Here is an 18,080-nt window from a genome sequence, read left to right on the forward strand (position 1 = left end):
TGCTCTTCAGTGAAAATTTTTACAGAGACATTGGTTCTTTTTGACTTCTACTGTGTCTTTCTTGTAGCTTTTATTTATGAATTTTTCAAGGCCTCAGATATTTGAAGTGTAGCACTCTCTTGATTGCCCCTCCCCCAACCCTTCTTCTTTCTTCCTGGTTTTGGCTTTATAAGTATCCTGGAAAAGCTATTTTATCATATTGGCCAAATACCTGACTAAGGCAAATAAAACCTTCCAGAATTAATTTTATATGGAAACATCCTGGAGAATTGGGCTGTAGCTGGATACTAGTAGCAAACGTTTTGAGTCACAACTGAGATCTCAATACGTATGTTAGGATGCCAGGATCCAGAGTAGCCTAGAGTATTATCTTTGTGAGTAAGCAGTGATGAATAGATACCTCTTGGATTTTTTTAAACTATTATTGGTAAGTGAAGGTTATCAGTAAATTATTATAAAAGGTTTGTGTGTGGTATGTTCTGATTGAAGAATGCTCATTTTAATTTGCCACTTGAAAATGAATTACTAGTGATACAGCAAAAGGCCAGATCAAAAGAAAGTTCAATCGCACAGGATTAACAATATACTGACTGGTTCCAGGGATGATTGAGAAACCCTGTAGATAATTCTGATTATGACTGAATTTATGACGAAATTCAGTATCTGAGTAGGGGGACAGAATTCCTAGAAATTCAGTGTAATTTATTCAGCCTTGAAAGAGAAATTGAAAAACCACAGACTTTAGATAAAAAAAAATAATAAAAGGTCAAATTTTAAAAGGCAATCACTCACCGGAGGCCTGGAGAATATTTAATAGCTAATGGGGAGCCCAGGGAAGACTGTTGTTAAGGATCAAAAATAGCAGGCTCTTGAAAATAAGCTGTTGCCAGCTAATTAACAGTCAATAACAATATTGCAGGAGGAAAGACTGCTCAAGGGAAGGGAATAAGGAAGTTGAATTTATCTTTGCAAAGGAAAATAGGCTTAATTATGGTGTCCTTTTAATATATCAAAATGAAGGTGCTCAGCCTGAGAGTCAGTTGTTCTTTCTTGAAGCTCATGGGTCCTGGATGTACTTGGGGATGAAAACAGATAGTTTCGTGATTAAGTTGCTTTTTCTCCAGTCAAGAGGAGGTCACATGGATTTCCATCCCCAAGAAAGAACAGATATCCTCATCTAAATGGTGGGCAGTATTCGAAATATCCTAAATCAAATTGGCAAAAGTAAATCTAGTGGAGCTACTGGGGTCAGATGGCATCGACAGAGGAGTCTGGAGAATCTTGAGGGTAAATTGGGACACTGATGGCCCAAGAGTACAGCCTGCAATCATTCCTATTCTGCACTTTCAAAGGTGAGCCAGCTTGAAAGCCAAGCAATTAATTAGTTATTTAGTTAATCAGTTAATTTTGAAAGTTTGGACAGGATGCCTTAGCAAATCAGACTCCAAAAATCTCCATTTCATCTCTGGCCAGCTGGTGGAATCTATCATGAAGAAAGGAATTACTGAATATTCAAGTATAATTATCTGAAAAGAAGCAGCATGATTTCTGTGACAAGAAATTATGCCCAGAGAAGCCATGATTTTTTTAAAAGCACAAAGAAATGAACTAGCAAATATAATTTTGATTTTTCAAAAACTCTCTGACAGCCTACCACCCAGAGTCAATTTCATGAGCTTTGGGCCTATAATTTGCATGATGATGGATCGAAAAACACCTAGAAAAAAAGACGAGAACCCAGCTGTGTGGAAGTTCATGCGTACTCAAAGTGACCTTAATGAATCTGTGTTTTTCAATTAGTGGAGGAGACTTCCCATAGAGACATCTCCAGAGTATGTCTGCGTTGGCATTATTTATGTTAGCAAAAAGCCAAGCCAAAGGGAAAAGACTACCAACACACCTTTACAAATCTGCATAAGGTGGGCTAAGGGCGACAGAAAGAGACTGAGTTATGTATATAATATGAATAAACCTGTGTAAGTAGTTACAACAAATCTGAGGGTCTGGAAATCCTTGCAGAGTACTTCTTTGTTTCAAAGATACGCATGCTGTTGTGACCAGCTATCTATTCTCTCTTCTCTACCTCTCCTTCCTTCCTTTACCTTGCTTTTTAATTCCTTCACACACACACACACACACACACACACACACACACACACACACAAAGTGCATTGTGAGTTTATATCTGGAAATCCATGTTCAGCTCTAGTCACTGTACCTCAGTCAGCTTGAGGGTGGGCAGCAAGGTTTTATGTTCTCAGTGAGGAATCAGAACTCTGCTAGGTGTCTTGATAATAGAATCCAATTTTGAATGAGGCTATTTTTTTTTTTACAATTCTCAGAAAGAAGTTATAGAAGTAAAAACCTCAAAAATCATAGCTATTATTATTAGAAATGAACTATAAAAGTGACCAAATATGGAAATTCCTATTTTATAGGAGGATTGCTATGCCAATTTTTTCTTTGTTATAAAACAATTTAGTATATTTCAGTATATTTGGAATAGATCAGGACTTTTTTCTGGAAATAATAATGTCTTGATCTATGACAAATAGAAATGTACATGCAAAGGAGTTTAACTTTCATTTCATTACATTTTATTCTGTGAACATTTGTATCTACTCTTTAATTAAACATGATTTATTCAGATTGAGGTCTGTTTCCATTTAGATTGCTTGCAGTGTTAATCACAATGCAAATAGAACTGAAAGAGCTCTTGCATTATACTAATATATAAACGTTTCTGTGTAATTCTCATCTGTGGTGTGCGCCTACATGTTACTAGATGTGTATGGAATGCTTTACTTATTTTGCTACTATGTTAAAGTATGTAACTCATTTAATATAACATTTATATTTTTATGAATTTATATAAACATAGTTTTTTGAGTTAAAAAAATTTTTAATGCACAGACAAGAGGTCCATTTCTTATCACACACTGAGTACGGATAGAAAACATTTTCACTTCAGCAAATGCAATTCCAGTTTATTCCATCTCATGTTAACTTCTTGATAAAGATGTAACTGTATTGTTAGAAACAAATGTTCTTAATTATAACTTCTTTCATTGATGATTATAGATCTGACCTGATGAACAAATAGAAGTTCAAAGGTTCAAAGGTTGATGTGTTTTAATTAAATTCACAGGTGCTACTTATTGTGTAAAGACTTGGAAGAAATAAGGAAGAAAAGAAAAACAGTGCCTGAATATTCTTAATAGTATATATTAAAAACTCTTGATTGTTCTACCCACTGTGAAAACTTCCTTCTATTAACATTTCAAAGAAGCAAGAGTTAGGTTTTATTTACCGGTGATATAGTTCAGTATTAAATTTAGAAATGCTTTGAGTACCTGAGAATTAATATGTATGTGGTACCTATTAGCATCAAATCCTGGGTGGGTCTCTGTCCTGCCTGGCTTCATTTATTTCTTAAATCCATCCCACGTATGGCTTCACCAGGGCTTTCTAGAGTACGGGGATACAGAGGGTGCCCTCCCAGCCAGCTCCAAGTCTTCAGTGCCAAAAAATAAAGGCCAGCTTCTTTATCTGACCCTAAGGGTTCATGGTAATCTGGTCCCCGTCTACATCCTCAGACTTGGTTCCCAGCACTCCCCTTCCCACTCTCTGCTCCAGACTGTGCTATTCATGAACTGGACACATTGTCATACCATGAACATTTGTCTACAAAGTTGTGACTCATCCTGGATCCCTGCTTGAACATACACCACCATCCTCATCCTGTTTTTATTAACCCTAATTAAAACTTTCCTTCAAATCCAAGATAAATTCTATTTCCCTTATGTGGTCGTTTCCAGACATTAATATTCAGTTTCTTCCCTATAAGTATTTAAAAGGTAGCTTTTTATGTCTAACTTTACAAAATAAGGCAATACATTCTTTAAGATAGGAAGATTAAGTAGGAAGATTAAACTTCTTATCAACCACTGACGTTATTCTCACCTAAAACAATTGCAGTAGATATAACACAGGGAAAGGCTTGTTAGTCATATTCCAAAGTAGCCAGCTATTGCCACTGCCTCGCACTGAGCTGGCAAGAAAATACGTGACACAGTGACTTTTGTTGCCACTTTCAAAATTTGATGAAAATATTTTGCATGTTGGTCCAATATAAATAAAGACTAAGTGAAATTTTGTAAAGACTAAAAAAGAACTAAATATTTCATCAGATTAGAAAAATAAATAAATGACATATTCTTCCTTTCCCTTCCCTTCCTTCCTTCCTACCTTCCTTCCTTCCTGGAGAGTTTTAATGTCAAGTATTTGGGAGTATATTATATTTTGTAGTACATAGCTATTTTTAAAAATTATCAGATTCTGATTTTATCCTATTATTTGATATTATAAAGTGTGCAAATTATTTAGATTCTTTCTAACCAGTCATGAATTGTCTCCACTCTAAATCTGGAGCAATTCACTAGAAACTAAAAAGGATGGCTTTCAGAGAAAGTGATCACCTGCCTAAGGAAGTTTAGAACAAGCTTTGCTGTAAACTTAAAATGAGGGTAACCATACTGCTTCCAAGAGAAGATGTTGTTGAGAAGAAAGAAGTTAAAGGAAAGGGCAAAATAGGGGATTTCTAGTATTTTGTCCTTATTTGGTATTGAGGGAGCAGTGTAATAATCATATTGTTTTAAGCACTGTGAAAAACCAGGACTTTGAAATAACTTTTGATACGTTGTAGTGTATCAGAAGGCACATTACACATTTGAAATATTTTTTTTTTCAGATTGTAGCAATATTTTGTTAGAAATTTCATCAAGGAACAGTTATTGGGCACTAGTGGTCTTCCAGATAGATTTGTTGGGGTACAAAGAACAGTGCAGGGCAGGTGCTGCATTTGTAAAGCTCACAGACTGACTCAGTGAAAAGGTGAAAGACACATGAACAGAAAGCCCATAAGTAACTCCATCTGAGTGTGTAAGCAGGAGCTGCGGTAATAAGAGCAGAGCGGGAGTTCAGCTGAAGTAGACGATAGGAAGAGACAGCACTGGGGAGCAGTGTGTGCCCTCTGACTACAGGCCTACCTCCCACAGACCCTAGCATGTGCTGTGCTTACAGGGAACGGTGTGTAAATATCAGTGACTGATATCTGCCAGAATTAGTCACTATTTCTTTTTTTGTTCAAAATCCCATTTGTTGTCTCTGTTGTCCAAAATTAGCATGGAAATTAGTATAACCTGCTAAATGTTTTATGTTTCATGTGATTTTGCATCAGGTATAATAATGGTATAGCAAAGGTAAGTCCCTTTAGTCACCCTAACTTTAGAAACCCTTGAGTGAGATTAGGAAGTGATCATCATTTGCATTTATTATACTTTGCATGTAACGAGCTTTAGCTATTAACTTTAATTTGCTTCTCATCGCATTCATCAAGGGTGAACTATTTAGAAACTAAAACATCTCTGTCAGTTAGAATTTTAATGAATTAAGATGAAAGGAGACAGTGTTAATTGGCAGTGGTTGCTGCAGGGGAGGTTTCTAGATCTTAAAAGTGAGACCAATTCATTTCTCTATCAGGGTTAATTTGTTTGATTTAATTCTAAGGATACACTGCATATTTCCCCAAACTATTCATATTTACTTTCTGGATTGGAGAGTGGTTTAGTTTTGTTTGTCTTTTATTTGGATTCTCAATTCCATTTCAACTTGATTTAATTTGATTGTTAATAAATTGTCAGTTGTAAGCACTGTTTGCATTATTGACTAGACACACACACACACACACACACACAACCTAATAGCATTATTTTGACGTGGTTTTATTTGGAATGCCTAAAACCTTCCAATAATTAATCATTTTTTTCCACCGATAATTCTCTTCCTCTGTTCTATGTTCTGCAGATATAAATGAATGTGAAGCTGAGCCTTGCAAAAATGGTGGAATATGCACAGACCTTGTTGCTAACTATTCCTGTGAGTGCCCAGGGGAGTTTATGGGAAGAAATTGTCAATACAGTAAGTATTCATATATATCTGAATATATATATGTATATACCTTTATTTGCATAACCTCCATCTATTATGGAATCTGGGTCAAAGTCAATGTAATTTGCTTCCAGAGTTCATAATGTATTGAAATGGTACATGTCATACTTGTTGTTAATGTTATCCATGTACATATACTCTCCAGGATGGGTGTCACTCAGAGCATGATAGGCATAGGAGTGGTCACCTGATAGTCTCACAGGAGACCAGCAGTTCCTCAGAGAACCAAGTGCATCGCTCCCATGGGCTCCATTTAGACTTTTGAGTATGTGTATAACCTAAATTTCCCCCAGAGTGGATACTCTGGCTCAAACAATAAATTCAGGGCATTCTAACCAGATAGCCTTCATCACAGATAAAAGGTAGAGATTAACAAGGATTCATGTTGAACTGGCCGAGACATTGGTCAGAATTTTACGTGCTATTTATTTGTCTTCTTGGAAGCCTAAAACAGTAGGGTCTTGAGACAGTGGGTCAGATTATAGGACAATAATTTGCCTGAAGTGTTTACAAATAAGCACAAAGCATCCCTCAAACTAGGGAAAGGTAGTAACAGGATTACAGTCAGTGGGAGGAGACCAGAATTAGGTACAAATGCATGCTAATGAGAACAATAATTATTAATTGTTGGGCACTTACAGAAACTTCATAGAGCTACTGCTTTGATGTGTGTATTATTACAGCATCGTAACATTATGCAGATTCAGAAGGCAGATGGGGATGAGAATTCAGGTGCAAGAGCTGAGACACATAGGCTGTGTGCTTTACCCAAGCCCTCATGGTTAGTGACAGAAACAGGACTGGAAGGAATCTATAATCAGGTCTTTTCAACATATTTTTCCATATAGAGTTGAACAAGATAAACGTGAAAGCACCCTCTATCTCTTCTCTCCCTTACACACTCACACGTACACGTACACATACACGTACACAATCCACCCCCTTCTGCTTTAGCCAGAGGAGCAATTTTATTTCTCACCTTCTCTCTCTTTCTTCCCCCTTACCATTGTTACTTCATAAAATAAAACGGAAAATTAGTGAAGAATTTATTTGGGTTTTATATGTAAACAAAATGATCATCTTGGGATTCTTATCACCCTAGTCCTGAAAAACCTCATTAAGATAATGAAATTTTGACTATCAAAGAAATACCTCAGATTGGGGGGTAATTTTTCTAGGCTTAAAAGTAATTGGAGAAGGAAATTGAGCATGAGTTAATAAAGGAAGCTTCAGGCAAGGATGAATGGAAGGAAAGGACCGTCTAAGTAAGCAGGTTGATCATACAACCAAATAGACCAATAGCTACCCAGTTATCTAACCTAGCAAACTTCCTGTAAAGCATTTAACTGACCACTCACCAAGTTAACTTAAATTCAGATTCATCTGGTCCTGGGCCCACCCAGGTGCAGCTCTTGTGTCCTTTTCCCTTTAGTTCACGGGACTTGAAGATGGCTGCCTAGTCAGCCCTTGCCCCTTGTCCTGACCGAGGAGCACTTAGACAGTCAGTTGGTTGCCTACCCGATAAAAATTAATAGAGACCTGGACGTGAGCTAGAATTTGAAATTGATGAAGCCTTTTCATCCCTGCATCAGAAATTTTATGGAGGTCACCACCTCTAAATATACCCCTGAAAGGAAAGAAACCTGATTAGAATGAACATATTGAAATACTTTGGACTTAATTGTCACCAGTTTGTGTCTAGTGTCTTCCAGTCAGTTTTTGCTGTTGTGTTTAATTAAAATTCTTTGTTTTTCTTTGACTTGGTTTTATCTTTGTAGTATATTTATGTTTGAACTCAGACTTCTCTCTGAACATGAATGTGGTAGTGAGGTACCTCCCTTAACTTATCACATGTTCACATGCTCTGATATTCTACCCTTTCCTCTGTTCATCTCTGTGTCCAGACAGAGATTGATGAGAGTTACCTAACATACAGTTTAAAATACATTCCTAATGGGGTATTTGTTTTTATTGTTTTGATTTGTAAGATTGTGTAATGAATTCAGAATCCTGATTCTTCCCATTGTCTAGGTTTCTAAGGATATGGTTTTGCTTTTCCTGTGGTTTTTTAGAATGTTTAGGAAATCTAGAGCAAGAAAGTGCATCTTGCCGCAGTGATGATTTAGTACTATGCACTAAGAACTTAGATCCTTCACTTACTGCAGGGCATGCAGAAGCACCTGCAGGTTACAGGTGCCAGCTCCAAGCTGACTGAGTTTAGGATTTTGGGAGTAGACATTACATAGATTATAGCCAATTTGCCCACTTCCACTCTGAAGTAAGATTGATAAACTTTCTTCAGGCTTTGTATCATGTCCCACAGGGGTACCACTAGGTCAGCTTTCACCTGCACTAATGGCAGGGAAGCCATTTGCTTTAGTAGATATCTCATGACAGGGAGAAGGGAGAGTGATGGAGACTCACTGCTGGGTGGGTCAGAGGACACTCGTACCAAAATGATGTCATCTTGGTGTTCAAATCCAAGCTGCCTTTAGTCTCATTTGGGGCTCCTGCACTCATATTTGCTTTACTTACTCCACTTCTCTCTTATTTGTACTGATGGGATAATTAAGTTCTGGTATATTTTAAAATGAAATCATTCGCAGTGCCCCCCAAAATAACAAATAATAGAAGATGTTGCAAAGGAATAGAATTAATTTTGTAAAATTTATGCAAAACAGTAAACTATAAACACAAATAATAAACTGGGGACATATTTACAATAAACGTGAAAGGCAATATTTCTCATCCTTAATTTATTATATCTTTCAATTCAATGAAATTAAACATAACAACTATCATTTTCTTAGGCCCTGCTCCAGCCACGCTGGCCTCCTAGCTGTCCCTGGCAAACACCTGGCATGTTCTTACCCTAGAGCCTTTCCTTTCCCTTCTCCCTTTTTCTGTAATATTCTCTGTTATGAATACTCCCACGCTTCCTTCACGTCATTACATAAAAGACATCTTCTCAACGAGGCTTTCCCCAGCCTCTCCACGTCCCTTCCTCAGTGCTCCGAAACACACACTCGTCCCCTTCTCTGCTATAGTTTTTTTGCTTAGCATTTAATCACTCTGTCACATTTTTACTTTAATATATTGTCTATGATTGTTTCTCCCATGAAGTATATTCCAGGACGGTGAGATTTTGCTGTTGTAATCACAGTTGCCAGAACAGGGCTGGCATACAGTAAGTGCTCAATAAATATTTGCTGAATGAATGAATGAAGCTAGCACTCCCTTAAGTATAGGGATAATATCTGATTTCTCTTTGTTCTCAATTACTGTCAAGTCATTTTTCACCTGACTTTTCATTTTTAAGCAGTATTCTAAAGCTGCTTTTGCCAATATAGTAAATACAATCTGCTATATTATTTGGTACTCAATAAATGGTATTGCAAGTTGAATTGCTTTCCTTCAACTCGATAAAATCTTTTATAACTGTCTTTTGCAGTGGGGTTAAGAGAGGTAAATAGGGACATGTTTCTCATTTTAGGTCACTTCTACATGCAGACATCTATATGATATATATGTACATACACACCATATCTTCATTATCCATTTATCTGTTGATGAACCACTAGGTTACTTTCATGTCTTGCCTATTGTAAATAGTGCTGCTATGAACATTGGTTGCATGTATCTTCCAGCCCAGGAGTGGGATTGCTGGATCATATGGTAACTCTATTTTTAGTTTTTTAAGGACCCTACATATTGTTCTCCATAGTGGCCAATTTACATTCCCATCAACAGTGTAGGAGGGTTCCCTTTTCTCCACACCCTCTCCAGCATTTATTATTTGTAGACTTCTTAATATTGGCCATTCTTACTGGTGTGAGGTGATACCTCATTGTAGTTTTGATTTTCATTTCTGTAATATTTAGTGATGTTGAGCATTTTTTCATGTGCTTTTTGGCCATCTGAAATATTTTTAATATTAATGATATACTACATTTTTAAAACCTGAGTATACTTATTCATTTTCACTTAAAGGCAAGATGTTTATGTTGAGATGCTACTTTAATATTATTTTAAAAGTTATCTGAATTCTTTATTATAATGTATGTTTTTAATTAATATAGCTATTAAATACCTTTACTTTATGAGGAATAAATTTCTATCTAACCCTATCTATTATGATATACCTAATTATGTGATCATAATTATTATGCATATCAATCACTTATTAAACATTTTTAATATGTTTTTACATAACAATTACATAACAATGTAATTATTTCAAATGTTAACAACACATGTCTTAATACTTGGCAAAGACTCTGCCTGTTATTTTCACATTATTTCCTAATGCTTATAGGTGGGTTAAGGCAATCATACATCTGATTTAAATCATTTCAGTTTAAATTTCCAGATACTGTTCATATAAGTTATGATTGACTTTGCCAGATCTCAGTTACTTTTAGTTTTATTTTTCATTTGTTTATTACAGGAGATTTGATTGTTTGATTATTTGTTTATTTTATTTAAAGTTACTTTTGATTAATAGATAAAAATTATTTAGATGTTTCCATAGTATTTATTACAGTATTACAGGTATTCTTCTAATTAAACTTCTAATTTATGTTCCCTTATTGCTTCTTAAATGATACATGCTCAAGTGTTCAGATAGCCATTTTCATAGAGTTTGAAAGGACAATGATGATGAACTGGAATGAGGAATCTGTTCTCATAAGAACAGGTTTATGCTTTGCCATGTAGGTTTAACAGATCATGATATTTAAATTAAAGTGAGTACAATGGAAATTGATAGCACTTTAATTTACTAATCTAAAATAAGTAGAATTGTTTTCATTTATTGGGCCACGTGGCCCACAGTAGCCATATACAGTTCCCTCCTGGGTGTTTAAATGTGACATGATTAAATTTCAGAAATAGCACTCAAATTCATTTCCATCACTAATACTATTTCTGGAAATTAAGATAGTCACCAAGGGAGCTCTTATAATACAACATCCCCAAACTATTATGCCAGAAAATATTGAGACGAGGCTGATTTCAGAGACTTTTATTAAAAACGAAAGCTAAAATCTTCAACTGAAGATAAAGTGATGTTTCTAAATGCCAAAATAATCCAGTTTTTTAAATTTATAAAATAATCTAGGTAATTCTATAGCACTTTAAGAATTCCATCTATAAAGTCCTAAGGACAAAAGGTGATAGATAATACATGTGAATATGGTTTAAAAACTATAAATGAATATTTCTGTATATTCAGTTTTTTTGAGCAGCTGTACTTCTTTAAACCTTCATTACAAATGAGGTAGTATTTACAAATACACAATCATCTACAATATATACTATATAAATGCACATATGTATTCTTTTGATATCAGGGTGTGCTGCCAAGTACATCTGTACATACGTAGGCTTATGCAGTGAAAATTGTTAAAGTATTTTATGGATAAATACATGATGTGATAATGTGTTTTTATATGCTCAACACTTCATTATTGCTTTTGTAAAGGCAAATTTGTAAAGAAATACAGTCAACTTACCTAAATATTTTATCACCAATTTTCATATGATAGTGTTGAGTTTAATTTAGGCTTTAAGTATGAGCCCAGCTCTGTCCTAAGGACTTTAAATATTAATTTATTTGACCCTTTAACACTCTTTATCATAGATTCTGTTTATCATTGGCTCCATTTTACAGAGAAAACTGAGCTACTGAGTGATTAAATAATTTGCTTAGATTCACAAGGCTGGTAACCTGCAGATCCTGGCCTTAACCCCAGGCATTGCAATGAGTGCCTGCTCTCCGAAGCATGACGCCTTGGCCCTTGGAGAACCCTGTAGATTACAGTGTACACTTAAAGAACGTTTGCACCTGAGGAGTGGTCTTGGCAAGGGGTGGCAGAGAGAAGAGGAAAGGGCACTGGCTTTGCATTCAAATAGAAATGGAGTTTAAACTCTGGCTTTTTTCATTTGTAACAATAGGTCTGAGCAACATTAATTGCCCTTTCTGAGCCTCAGATTCCTCATCTGTAAATGGAATGAATGATACCTTTTGGTTTATATTGATGGGCAGATTAAAATTAATAGCATATCTCAAATACCTAATAAATTACCTAGGGCAGTAAATGTAAATAAACAGTTGCATAAATAATTAAGTAGACAGAAGGATCCTTGAGTTATTTGAGAAGCTGATGCCAGTATGTTCCACTTTTCCTTTGTTACAATTTTGTGAAATTTAAAATTTTTAAACAACTGCCTATCCTTAGTAACTGTGTGTATAAGAACAAAATGTATAGAAATTAGCTTTAATGCCTTGCATAATACCATGATTTACAAGTACATATTTAGGAAATCCAGTGGCATTAACATAATTTTAATAAACAAATATTATTAATCCATCCAAAACCATTATATGAGATAGGAGTTGCTTAAATTTTTTTTAAAACATGGCATTATAACATACTTCTGAACCGCAAACACCTAAGTTCATTTCTTTACGTTTTTATGTTTGTAATAATTGTCAGCTGTCACTGTTAATTTGATTAAGTATTTTAGTGAATTGTGAACAGAGACTAACTGTGGAACAAATATTCCAGTATTTTCTTATACTATGTAGATAGTCAAAGATTATAGTTTTATCCTGTATAACTGTAAATTCCTACTCTGATTTATCCAGGTATGACATGGATCCAAAAGCCAAATATAAAGAGATTCTGGTTAAAATAAAGAATGTTAAAAAATCAGAGGTGTTTATAAGGAAGTAAAAATAAGAATTAATATACACATAAATTTAATAAGGAAATTACGTAAGTCCAGTGTTATAACATAGTGAATATATTCCATTATGTTGTCAAATAAACTTAGCCACAAATATTTATCGGGTTTTTCAATGCATAACTATGTACAAATTTTTCAGAACATAAATGAGTTCATTTACCAAATTGCATCAAACAGTAGCTATGCTCTGGAGCTGGGACAATAATGGTAGTTAAATTCAGTTCCTTCTCTTATGGAGTTTACAGATCAGTGGGAGAGAAAAACAAGAATTACATAATGTCTAAGTTTAAAACATGATGAGTGCCATGAATGAGGACACCTGTCTTGTTTTGGGGAGTTTAAGGACATGACATTTGAACTGAGGCTAGAAGAATATGTAGTTAGTACTAAACAGATAAAGGGCTCTGGAAACGAGAATTTTACAAGAAGGATGATATTCCCAAGGATAAACAGACCCTTTGTCCTTAGAATCTTTGTATTAAGTGTATGAATTATTATTGCTTTGTAATCATCATGTGATGAGATTTGTAGGATGATCAACTTACATTTTAGATTTTGACAATATGGGATCAAGATCAATTGATGACAAGAATATTTATATATTAAAAACCCATCTCATAAATTGTGCTTTTGTGCATCCACAAGGGATTTTTAAAACACCAAAATAGAATTTAACTTTTGCAAATGTAGCAAGAAATCAAAGAAAAGCAGAGAAAAATTATTAATGCTAATTCTAGTTTTATTCCAGATTTAAAATATCTGCTCTGTTTTAGAAATTTGAAATGGTATGCTTTAGCAATATTTGTCTTTGAAAGCATTGCCTAATACCAGCATAAGATTACTTTCCTTGAATAGATAGAATAGGAATTAATCCAGAATGCCAATAGGATGTGAGAAGGACAGCTTACCTCGGGCTGTCACCTTTTGTGAACATAAAAATAATAAAAATAAGGAAATCAACTATGAGTTGATGAAAGGTTTATATTCAGGTTTAATTGTATAATGTTAAATCCATGATATATAATATTTTAAATCTACCAGTAAATATATAGAGAAATAAGTGGAAATAACCGTAACTATAAATACTTGAGTGTAGATACTCATTTTAACTTAATTCCTGACATTCTTTTTAAAGATACGACAATAAGTGAAAGAAAAAAGAAAAAAAAAAAAAACAACAGAATACTGTGCAAGTGTATCAGTAGCCCTCAAGGAAAGACATGATTCCAACATTACTGTAAGATGAAGTCTTTGCAACAATAAACACAAAAAATTGACTCAGTGACAAACCTGAATTGGATTTTCTGTGTCTGACATGGAAGTTCCATCTTCAATCAGTTCCCTCTGGGTATAATTTTTCCAAATTTTGCCCGACAATTTAGTACAGACATATCACACTTCGGAAGTTCACCTGCTGTACCTTAAAGTGATGATCTAATAAAGGAATGACAGAAAAAATATCTGCAGAATGCTCAGATAGACCCCCTAGGACTTACTAAATACATCTAACAAATTCAATCAGATTCTCATTACCTGACAGTTTTGTATCTGACTGCAAATAATTACTGAAACATCTAGTAAGACCTTTATTTTCAAATTATGTTAACATTCCCATTATGTGGTAACTTGCATATATCCAGGGATTAAAATTTAGTTTTCGCATTTATTCTCCAGGCTAAAACTCACTCTAATATTTCCTATCTCAAAAACAAAGAAAGATAAAACATGCAGAGATCAGGAGAGTTTGGAAACAGGGTAACATGATTTTTCTTCATAACATTTAGAATTGTAGTATATAATTAAGAAATATTGTACTTTTCTCAGACTGTAAATATCAGTCTTCTCAATAATCACCCTATCCTCACTTTTGTTTAAAAAAAAAAAAAAGGGAAGAACCCAAGTAAAGTCTGTACACTCCAGAGAAACAAAAATCTCTCTATAAGAAAACTACTAGAAAAGAAGTCATCCTAGGACTTGAAAGTTAGAACATGATTAAAATGTAATTTGTAGGCTAGTCATTATACTGTACTTTTACCATCGCATTTTGGATTGCTTGGGTGAAATTTGAGTCTAAATATCAAAATGAGACTCAAGTGGTTATTTTGTAATGGGGAAATGACAGGCATAAACCACTGTAGTTTCTGCTTTTATCAGATACACTGAACAGCAGAGATAAATGCTTTTCTCAAATAGGAAAAAGATCAGAATATAGATGGTTTCTGATCTTTTACCAAACATGCACAATTTTCTGGGGTTTCCTGAAATCACAGAGTTTCAAATAGTTGCAATAAAATTTTACTGGCAACCATGGAGCTGAGTTGGGCAGAAACCTAGTACCTGACAGGCCCCTAGCTGTGGTTTTCTACTCAATCAGCAGACTTGGAACTGATGGCTTCCAGCAGCATGTAACACGAAGAGCCATGTACGTGTTTTGAGTCTGATCTTCAAAGCAACCTTCTTCAGCTGAAGGGAAGGGGCACAACAGATTTCTTTCCTGCGGAGGTATATTGAGTTGTACGTATAGTTGGAAAGGTAGGACACGTCCTGAGAAGGTAGGACAGCTGGATATTAAAATGCAGATGATAACTCGGGAGCATTGGTAACACAGATTCAGATTTGGGAATCAGATGAGAATGGTGAAGTGATAAGATGGAATGTTAGTACCGGTTTGAGATTTGCAAATATTAACTTCTATATGTAAAATAGATAAACAAGTTTCTTCTGTATAGCACAGGGAACTCTATTCAATCTCTTGTAGTAAACTGTAATGAAAAACTATATGAAAATGAATATATGTATGTATATGCATGACTGAAGCATTGTGCTGTACACCAGAAATTGACACATTGTAAACTAACTATACTCAATTAAAAAAAAAAGAATAAAGGGTTTAAGATCAAGAGCACTGAAGATAGAATTTAAGACAGGTGAAGAAATCCTGTCTGCGAAGGGGCAAGTAACTAAAAAAGTAATCAGAGAAATAGAGAATAAAGCCTTAGAGAGGGCAAGGAATAAATGTTTCCAAAACAGGAGCTCCTCAAGGAAATGGATAACTGAGAAAAGACTTTTAGTTTGAAGCCTCAAATCATTAATAGTCCTTAAATAATTGTGGTGGGCAGTGGAGAGAACAGCGGATTGCAGCTATTCCAGATCGAGCAGGTGCTGAGGAAGAAGTAATTGCCACAGACCACTCCTCCTAGGTTACAGTGCATTCCATTTAGAGCCCATCTGAAACCCTGAAGAGCCATTAAGGTGCCCAAGGTCCTAAAAATAAATTTCATAATAGTTACCTTAATAGCTTTATCTGGTCAATAATACACATTCTTTTTAGAGCTCTGAAGGGAATGGACATATAAAGTATCCAACTTAAAAATAAATTGAACTTGAGGAATATGGTTCTATAAAAAGAAGTGGAGTCCAAGCAAAGTCAGTAAATTCAGTACTAAAACTCAAGGAAAACAGGCGCAGGGACAGAAAATAAACTATTCTGACAAGAAAAATGGATAGAACTATAGTTATATAAGGGAACCTATAAATACTCAGGGCTGTTGTCTAACTACAAAGCACCACAGAATTGAACCTGCACCTCTCAGCTCCAAGAAATCCGAGCGTATTTGTGGTGGTTTGTTCAAAATAAAATTTGCTTTGTGTTTTTTTGGGACACGCTGGCAGGCACAATTTTTTAAACATCCATAAAACGACTATTTGGTATATAAATGTTGCCTCATGTCCACTCAGCAGTAACTTAATAATGCCATTTCCTTTCCCGTTAGAATTATTCCTGGAGTCTATCTTGTTAATAGTTTTCAGTTTAACAAAACATGAGCACTTTCCGACAGGGATTAATGGAAGGGCAGTTCTCAGCCCTGCCTTTTTAAGTGCTTAATGCAAAGTTTTTGACCAAGGATACAGGGCCCTCAGGGATGGGTAGATAGAATTCACAGTGTCTGTGTTTTCTGATCGGAAAAGAAAAATCATATGTTAATTTTTCCTAATGGTTCCCTGAAACTTAGAATTTCCTTTCATTGCCTTCATAGGCAACAATGAGTCATCCTATTAGCAGTACCAGTAACTTTGTCACTAATAGAAATCACAAATGTTTTCACAGCACATTATAAGCATTGTACACATCTGAAAATGCCATTTACACTGTGCACTAGTAAGAAGCAATAGTAGTCCTGGCACCACCTCTGTTAATGTGTTCATTGATAAGCACATATATTACTATATCACACATTTTAAAATATTTTGATAATGACTTTGTGCTCCTGTTCATTTCATTTTATGCACTAAAAAGCTTATTTTTAGAAGGGCTCTTCCAGGCTTCACCAGACTGATAAAAAGGGTCCATAATGTAGAAAAAGCTCAGAACCCTGAGTTAATAGCTTATTGGTTTCAAAAGATATTTTTTTCCTTCTGTATAGCATGGAGGAAGCTTTTGGAAATAAAAGATATTAATGATCCATTTTCATTGAATGTTCGTTTCTGGCCTTGATTCTGAGTTTGTTCTTTAGCTCCATGTATAAAAAATATAAGCTGTTTTTCACCATTAAGTACTGTGTTGGCTGTAGGTTTGTCAAAAGTAGCTTTTATTATGTTGAGATATGTTCCCTCTATACACCCTTTGGTAAGGGTTTTTATCATAAATGGGTGTTGAATTTTATCAAATGCTTTGTCTGCACCTATTGAGATGGTCATGTGATTTTTGTCCCTTCTCTTGTTGATGTGGTGTATCACATTGATAGATTTGCATATGTTGAACCATCCTTGTGTCCCTGGGATGAACCCAACTTGATCATGGTGTATGATCTTTTTTATGGGTAGTTGGATTCTGTTTGCTAATATTTTGTTGAGGATTTTTACGTCTATGTTCATCAATGATACTGGTGTGTAATTTTCATTTTTGGTAGTGTCTTTGGTTTTGGTATCAGGGTGATGGTGACTTCATAGAATGAGTTTGGGGGTATTCTCTCCTTTTCAGTCTTTTGGAGGAGTGTGAGAAGGATCGGTATCAGTTCTTCTTTGTATGTTTGGTAGAATAAAATAGCAGAAGATGATACTCTTAAGTCACATTTTTGTTATCATGTTTACAGAGGTTTTATTAACAGGCTTGAGGTTTTAGTGAACCCATTGCTGCTTCTCACCAACAATGTCGGTTTAGAAAGTTTGTAACCCTAGAGAAAGATGAAGTATTCTGAGTTGATTTCAGACACTAACCCATATTTAAAAGACGAGAGAAGAAAGATAAACTAAAGAATATCCCTCCTGCCCGGGGCTATGGTCTGAAATTGAGCACTTTTACCAGGACCTTTTCAATTTTC

At 35.0% G+C, this 18,080-nt stretch overlaps 1 protein-coding gene across 2 annotated transcripts in view; it reads left to right on the top strand.

The window, feature by feature from the left end:
• The window catches only part of EDIL3 (EGF like repeats and discoidin domains 3), a 392,981-nt gene that overhangs the window by 219,493 nt on the left and 155,408 nt on the right, over positions 1 to 18,080 (top strand). For both annotated transcript variants that reach the window (XM_006197636.4, XM_006197637.4), the window contains one exon: positions 5,866 to 5,979. In XM_006197636.4, the coding sequence (XP_006197698.1) occupies positions 5,866 to 5,979 (114 nt within the window). The remainder of the gene's footprint in view (positions 1 to 5,865; positions 5,980 to 18,080) is intronic.

Source organism: Vicugna pacos, chromosome 3, assembly GCF_048564905.1.
Source record: "Vicugna pacos chromosome 3, VicPac4, whole genome shotgun sequence".
NCBI classification, from domain to species: domain Eukaryota; kingdom Metazoa; phylum Chordata; class Mammalia; order Artiodactyla; family Camelidae; genus Vicugna; species Vicugna pacos.